This window comes from Babylonia areolata, chromosome 26 (genome assembly GCF_041734735.1).
Source record: "Babylonia areolata isolate BAREFJ2019XMU chromosome 26, ASM4173473v1, whole genome shotgun sequence".
In the NCBI taxonomy this organism is placed as follows: Eukaryota; Metazoa; Mollusca; class Gastropoda; order Neogastropoda; family Buccinidae; genus Babylonia; species Babylonia areolata.
In genome coordinates, this window is record NC_134901.1 from 34,015,761 (window position 1) to 34,023,614 (window position 7,854).

Consider the following 7,854-nt stretch of genomic DNA (forward strand, 5'->3'; position numbering starts at 1 on the left):
ATAAAAATAAAGAAATAAACTGAAATAAAATAAAATAATAAGAACGATGAATAAGAATAGGAACTTGAATAGTCTACTAAAGGTAACAAAGCGATGAAAAACTGGAACAATTGGTACATTACATGTTCATACGTACTTACACACACACACACACACACACACACACACACACAATTATAAAACAAGCAACAAAGACATACGTACACATTCACGCCCACACACTCAAACACACACAAACACACACGCGCACTTACTGTTCACACATACACATACATTCAATTTTTCATTCATCATGGCATGGCAGCTAGTGGACTGAGTACAAGCAAGCATTTGCAAAAGACCGCGAGTAGGTTAATCAAATGTATCGAATAGAAATATTCTTATCTTAGTTTTAAAGAGAGATATGGCTGGAATTTGACGACATGTCTTTGGAAGCATGTTCCATTCGATGCTTCCATTAAATGAGAGACTCATCTTAAATAAATCAATTTTAGGCTTTGGGACAATAGCTCTATCTGAATTACGTTGGAACTGGAAACAAAATAACGATTTTAAATATTGTGGGCATACGTTATGAACAGTTTTATGCATAAGAATCAATGTGTTATATCTAATAAGTAGATGAACAGGTAATATTTGAAGTTCTTTGTACATATTGTGCACAGATCCACCTGTGGTATTTACATGGTTAATCATCTTAATGGCACGTTTTTGTAAAGAGCAAAGTGGCTTTAATGTAGAAGGAGGACATTTACCCCAAATAATCGAGCAATAGCTGAGGCGAGACTGGATATAGGCAAAGTAAAACACACGTCTAGAATGATTATCAAGAAAGTGTTTGATCTGTGATAATTGGAATACACTAGATGATACTTGTTTTATGAGGCAATGAATATGTTCCTGCCACGAAAGATTTTGATCAATAGTAATGCCTAATAGCATATGCTTAGTAACTTGTTTGATAGTATTGTCTTTATATTTTATGTTAAGTTGTGCTTCTTTTATGTTCTGTCTTTTCTGACGAGGACAAATTAACATGCATTCTGTCTTTTCAGGGTGCACGACCATATCATTAGCATCACACCAGTTTTCGACAGATTTCATGTTGGCATTCAGGTGATAACTAATTTCGTCAACATTGTGACTAGCATATTGTATTGATGTATCATCAGCAAATAAATCACAGATTGCATGTTGAATTGATAAAGGTAGATCGTTGATATACAAGGAAAATAAGAGAGGGCCTAGAATTGACCCCTGTGGTACTCCTCTTGGAACATGCCTTTTGGAAGAAGTAAAGCCACGTGAATAGACAGACTGAATACGGTTTTCTAGGTAAGATCTGAGAAACAATAAGCTGTTATCGTCAATACCATAACATTTCAATTTTTGAAGCAATATTTCGTGATTGATTAAGTCAAACGCTTTTGTAAAATCAAGGAATATCACTCCAACCACCTTGCTTTTATTAATATCACGCAGCCATGCATCAGTTATTCTACATAAAGCGGTTTCACAAGAATGGTGCTGTCTAAATCCTGATTGATTGGTATGTAGAAGCTGATATTTTTCAATAAAGAATGTAAGACAAAGGTGTACATGACGTTCTAGAACTTTTGAGACAGAAGACAACAATGAGATTGGTCTGTAATTATTGACATCATTAGCATCACCTTTTTTATGCAGTGGAATAACCTTTGCATATTTAAACTCTTTTGGAAAATGATTTTTGGATAGACAAAGATTGAAGAGATAAGTAAGAGAATCGGCAATATAAGGTGCAGATAGTTTTAATATTTTTGGACTAATGCCATCGAAGCCACACGAGTTTTTATTTTTTAGCGATACTAAATAAGATAAGACTTCATGAATAGACATTAATGGAACAGAAAACTTTGTTTTTATATCTTTATTATGACAGAAGTTTTCTAAAATGCTGAAATCAAAAGAAGTGTGTGCACTGTCATTTGCGATTAATTTGTTTCCAATGTCAGCAAAGTGATTGTTCAGTGTATCAACAGGAATGAGACATTCCACATTTGAATTGTTTGGTTTGGTGAGTTGGTGTATAGCCTTCCATATGGAGGCTGTGTTGCTTTTGTCTTCGATTAGCTTACGAAAGAAAATCCGTTTAGACTTTCTGATCATGTATTTGACAATATTACGTTTCTTCTGGTATTCTTCGAATGGACCGATTATCTTTTGATGGTCTCTGTCATCCATTGCTTGAAAGATATCTTGCGTAAGCCAACTCGGAAGAATTTCCGACTTGACTCGTCTCTGAATTAAAGGGATATGTTTATCAACAACATGCAGTAACGTTGCAGTCCAAAAGGAAAGGGCTTCGTCTGGATTAGTAAAGCTATAAATGTTAGTGAAAGGTGCAGAAATGAGGTCTGATTGAAAGGCGTCCAGATTAAAATGTTTAAATGACCGAAATGTGACAACAGTATGACCTGTTTTGGGTATTTTGAAGCCCTTTTTTCCCCATGTAATGCAGACGGCATTGTGGTCACTTACGCCAACATTCGGCACACAAATTTCTCGAACTGATGTTAGATTGGATGTATAGATATGATCTAAGAGCGTTCTAGTTTTTTGTGTAACTCTGGTGGGGGAATCAATACACTGATGGAGATTGTAAGACGTATAGATGTTGTTCCATCGGCTATGACGCTGAAAAAGATCTAAATTAAAGTCACCCAAAATTAATACTTCTTTTTTTGAAAACCAGGCGCTGTCCATCATTTCACAAAAATCGTCATACCACTTGGAAAAACTCTTAGGATGTCTGTACAAAAATGCTATAAGGAGCGAATCTGTTGATTTATTTTGGGATTGAACTTCAAGCCACAGTGATTCAACATCTGGATGATGTAGGTCATTACGAATTCTGTACGGAACGTTATTTTGAATATAAATGACGATACCACTTTCTTTAGATTTTTGAGGATTTTTCCGAACAATATTGTAACCAGGAATAGAAATAGATTTGTCATTAATGTGAATGTTCGTCCATGATTCAGAAAAGCCAAAGATATGGAATGGTTTATCATTATTATATATCATCTTCGATATGTCTGTCATTTTATTGACCAAATGACATATGTTTAAGTGACCTACTCGCAGTCCTTCACAAACAGGCCAGTTCGAGACATTAGCAGGACTTGACATTAGTGCATAATAAAAATACTACCTAGATTTTCGAAATGCAGTTCTAGTAAGGGAAAGTGCTGAATAATTCAAGCTGAGAGAGAGAGAGAGAGAGAGAGAGAGAGAGAGAGAGAGACAGAGAGAGAGAGAGACAGACAGAGACAGAGACAGAGAGAGCTTGTATGTCAGCGTTGATTTGACGCCAAGGCAAGTCTCTGGGAACGTCAACGATGCAAACTGAAACATCCATGGCGATGACAGCTTGCAGGGGAGGTGGAGGTGGGGAGGTGGGGTGAGTTAAGTTACCACAACGTCATATACGATCTGGGCTGATCGTCAGTCATCTAATTATTTATGATACAAGAGATTGTATCAAGGGGTGAGGTCTGAGAGCTGGGAATTGGTCTGTTTGCAAAGAAGGGTTGAAGAGTGGTACAGATTTAACGGGGAAAGGGTGTGTGGTACGTTGGTAAGCATTGTGGAATGATGGTTGTTCTGGTGACAAAGAATAGCAGTTTCCAAATACTTTGTTTGAATAATGACACAAGTTGTTGGAATAGTGGTCATATTGACTATCAGCAGCAGCTGGCTGGAAGTCGTACTGGTCTTGATGACAGACAGCAGGATTGGGTGGAGGGTCAAGTGCTGTGTGTGTGTGTGTGTGTGTGTGTGTGTGTGTGTGTGTGTGAGAGAGAGAGAGAGAGAGAGAGAGAGAGAGAGAGAGATTTATGTCGTCTGTTAGGTTGAAACATGAGTGAATAACAAAACAGAACAAAGACGGATTGCAATGGGAACAAGGACAAACAAAACGAAAATGATCATTCCTTGATAAGAGTGGTTGCAACTGATAGAGCACCCAACACGTTTCATCATCAAGTTTCATTCATTCATCTGTCAGTGAAGCAAGACTTAACAAGTGTCAAAAAAAAAAGAAAGAAAGAAAGAAAAAAGAAAGGAAAAAGAAAAGAAAAGAAAAAAAAAAGAAAGAAATGCAGCATTTTATCGTGAAATTCTATCATTCCTTACATTCACAGCTTTGGAAATAACTTTAACAATTAAATTTACCAACCCTTGATCATCTAACGATTACAACTAAAAAGGGTTCATTTTTATTTTATTGTCAATTTTTTTTTAATTCAATATGTAAAAAAACAAAAAAACTTTTCTAAAACTATATTCTGATAACTTGTTTCTTACACAAGACCACTTTTCTTTTACTTTCTGTATTTGGATTATCATGTCGTACACCTGTTTACAAAGTCTAGTTTTGGGCAGTTTCTAGAGTTTAAGCCAGTTCTTACATTTTACGTAAATTTCCATAAACACAGGATATCTCTCAGTTTCACTGTATAAAACTTTGAAGCGTGTTTCGGAACACCCACACTGCAAAAGCAAAAGGTTTGACCCGCTCATTTCTATGCACTCCCCAAATTTCAGCGGCATACGAAAGTGGCTATGTCAAACATTCTTCAGAGCACATCATCAATACAATTCAACTTTCTTGGTGTCTTGTGAATCTCATTCTTAGCCTGCGCTTTCTCGCAATCCCTTGCTTTCTCCGCTTTTTCACACTTCACGAGAAAGCATGGATTGTGAGAAAGTGTTGTCGGTCCCCTCCCTCGCTTTCTCTCAAAATGCCAGAAAGCGTGGGGAGGGGAGGGAGGAGGAGGAGGAGGAATTTTGTTTAATGTCCCGTCACACATATCGGTGATTGAAGACATTTTGTTAAAGTATTTATGAATACATCTGAGTATTATCGGTTAGAAGGGATGATTGTGAAAAAACGTAGGAAGTCCCCCTTAAGTTTACCAGAAACATTTCCTTTGTCACCTGGGTTGGTTTCTTGTCTTTCGCCAATATGATAGAAAAATGACATAAAATGAAAAGAGAATGAGGAGGACGATGACAACGACTATCATGATAAAGACAATGGTGTTAGTGGAGACATCGAGAGTGATGACACTGAAACTGATATATATTTATTGTATTTCACATGACACGGATCATTGCAGTGCATCGGCCTCGAATTCAACATCGGAATCAATAGCATGCAACAAAAGACAATGTGTATAACTCAAACAGAAATATAATCATACCAGGTCTTGACCCAAATCTTTCCCGAGATATAATTATTGGGAATGACATTGAAATAATGTAACTTTCTACATGAGTGTGACGGAAAAGGCTATTTCACAATGCTTTACCCTCGAGTGCGGAGTGTGAAAACAAACGGGACCAAAGAAAGTTTTGACGGATGTCTGTTGCGATGCAATCTTTTCTGTTACATATCTCCAGAATGCTCCATTTCACGCTGGTTCATAGGTTAATCTGTTTATGTTAGCATCCTTTCGCATGCAACTTTGCACTGGCGCTGTATCCACTGATCTACAGCAATACGTTTTAAAAACAAGCCCTTTCTGTATTCATGAATGCAGTGACAACAAATCCAAACAGAGGAATAACTCTTTTAAGAGACATAATTGATACTGCAAACAACCTTTTACAGAAGACATTTTGCCAAACGAAAGACGTTTAATGTTACGACAGCAGAAGTAGAGGGGAAAATGGTGGCTGTTCGGTCCCTTTTCAACTCTTCCTAGTTGAAGTAATAGTAGTTGTAGTAATAGTAGTGTTGGGACTGGCAGTTTGACTGCCTAGGCCTCACGGCCTTTATGTCCCCTTCAATATCTGTCTCCTTTTATTTGTGGGGGTACACACACGTTTTCATTTACTGTAATTCATTCGTCAAAGTCAATGAATTTTTCTTTTGAATTGATGTTCATGTCAAGGTGATTTTTGAACACATTGAACACACCCAATACATTTTCGGAAGGTTTGGTTGTATTCGCATAGAGCAGAAGTGTTGGGACAGAGAGGAGGTTGTCAGATATTGAACCACTCGTGACAAACGTCAGTGCTACACACTGATGGGATGTATTCTCAACAGCGCGGAACGGACTGATTGTGAGGACATTTCATGTCCCCACATCAACACACACAGATCTGCTTGTGCTTGAAACCCACACTTGGTGGACTGGCGCATGCAGACATATACGCGAGCTGGCATGCAATTCGTGTCAGATATCGGTCAGTTAATGCATGGGTAGAATGGAAATTCAGCCAGAATGCAGTAGCACAGAACCAGTTAAGACGGATTTTACTTTGTAGTGCCTTTGGCAATGGTAATTGTGTCAGTTGCAGCAGATGAAGCAGCAGCAACAGAAATGGCGGGAGGCATTGTATCAAGGCCTCAGGCATTACATGGGTTCATATCTAATTCATACCCTCGTTCCGATTGCATGAGGAATCACACACACACACATACCCCCCCCCCCACACACACACACACAGAAGTGTCAAACCCAGCTACTAATTATCAAACACGTTTTACATCATAGGATATCAAAGAAAAACATATTTGAAAGCTCTCTGGATCTGAGCATTTTAACATATGTTGATAACATCCAATGTTGAGATTATTATTATCATTATTATTATCAACAATGCTTCAATCTACCACTATCTCTCCTTCCGTGTGGGAACTCACCAAGGATATTTCCTTTTGGGAACTCGTGTCCTCTTTCGGGGTCCATGTCCAATGTACCGGAGAAAAAGTGGGTTCACGTTAACGAGCAGAATATTCTGTTGACGGTACACTTTGACGGAGACAACTTCTTGATTGGCCTTGGGTTCAAGTGGCAACACAGCGCTTCACGCTAACTGCTGTGTTCGCTGAGGTTGGTCGTGTCCTCTGTGATTTCTGTCCGTGAGTGAGATGCTGCTGTAATTTCTTTTGTTGTGGTAAAAAGCGAATTGCACGGGTAGGAGAGAGAGAGAGAGAGAGAGAGAGGAGAGGAGAGGGACTTGGAGAAGGGTGAGGTGAGGAGGGGAGGGGGGGTGGGGTGTGGTGTGGTGGGGGCTGTACCGCTTGTTGCAGAAGAATGGGGAGTGTTGGAGGCGGGGGCTGGGAGGAGATGAAGGTTGATCATTTCTTTCCCAAGCCCGTGTCTTCCCGAAGCCAAATCAACCATGAAGTCACTGCCTTTCTTCATGACCCATGAACGAAAACTGAAGTCGCCGCAAAGCTAAAAATTGATACATGACGCGACACACAACAAAGAGGTCTTTTTCATTCGAAGACGACCTCCCGTGACACCTGCAGTCACTCCAGCCACAGACAAACAATATGAAGAACTTCTCAGTATTGTGTGTACGTGCAAGAAGGTTAACTGAGAAACTTAACAAATTCGGGTAAATGAAATGAAATTATGGTGCTTAGAGCCTCGCCGACCACTAAGGCCATCTCAAGGCTATCGCCACGTCAATAACTACTACAAGGATAAAAAAAAAAAAAAACAATTAAAACGAGTCACCACTTCAAACTTTCCACTCCAAAGTTAAAAAAAAACTTCCATAGTTTAAAACCTTCAAATCTGGTTAAAAATGTTCACTTCTTTTAAGAAGTCCATCAGCGCCCACGGAGGGACATCACGAAACAAAGTCTTCAAAGAAACCGCCGTGTAATATCTGCGTCTAACGTCATGCAGATCCCAACAGTCAAGGAGCACGTGTTTCACGGTGAGAGGCTCATCACAGGGAATGCATCGAGGGGCCTCTTCCCCCTTCAACAGGTAAGAATGAGTAAAAAAAAGTGTGCCCCTTACGCAGTCTGCACAGCACAGACTCCTCCTTTCTGTTCTT

At 39.1% G+C, this 7,854-nt stretch overlaps 1 protein-coding gene across 1 annotated transcript in view; it reads right to left on the reverse strand.

Moving 5' to 3' along the window:
• Positions 1 to 6,820, reverse strand: part of LOC143300444 (uncharacterized) — a 9,412-nt gene extending 2,592 nt beyond the window's left edge. Inside the window, exon 1 of the mRNA XM_076614106.1 lies at positions 6,701 to 6,820. Within this exon, the coding sequence (XP_076470221.1) occupies positions 6,701 to 6,746 (46 nt within the window). The 5' untranslated portion in view covers positions 6,747 to 6,820. The remainder of the gene's footprint in view (positions 1 to 6,700) is intronic.
• Positions 6,821 to 7,854: the final 1,034 nt, after the last annotated feature.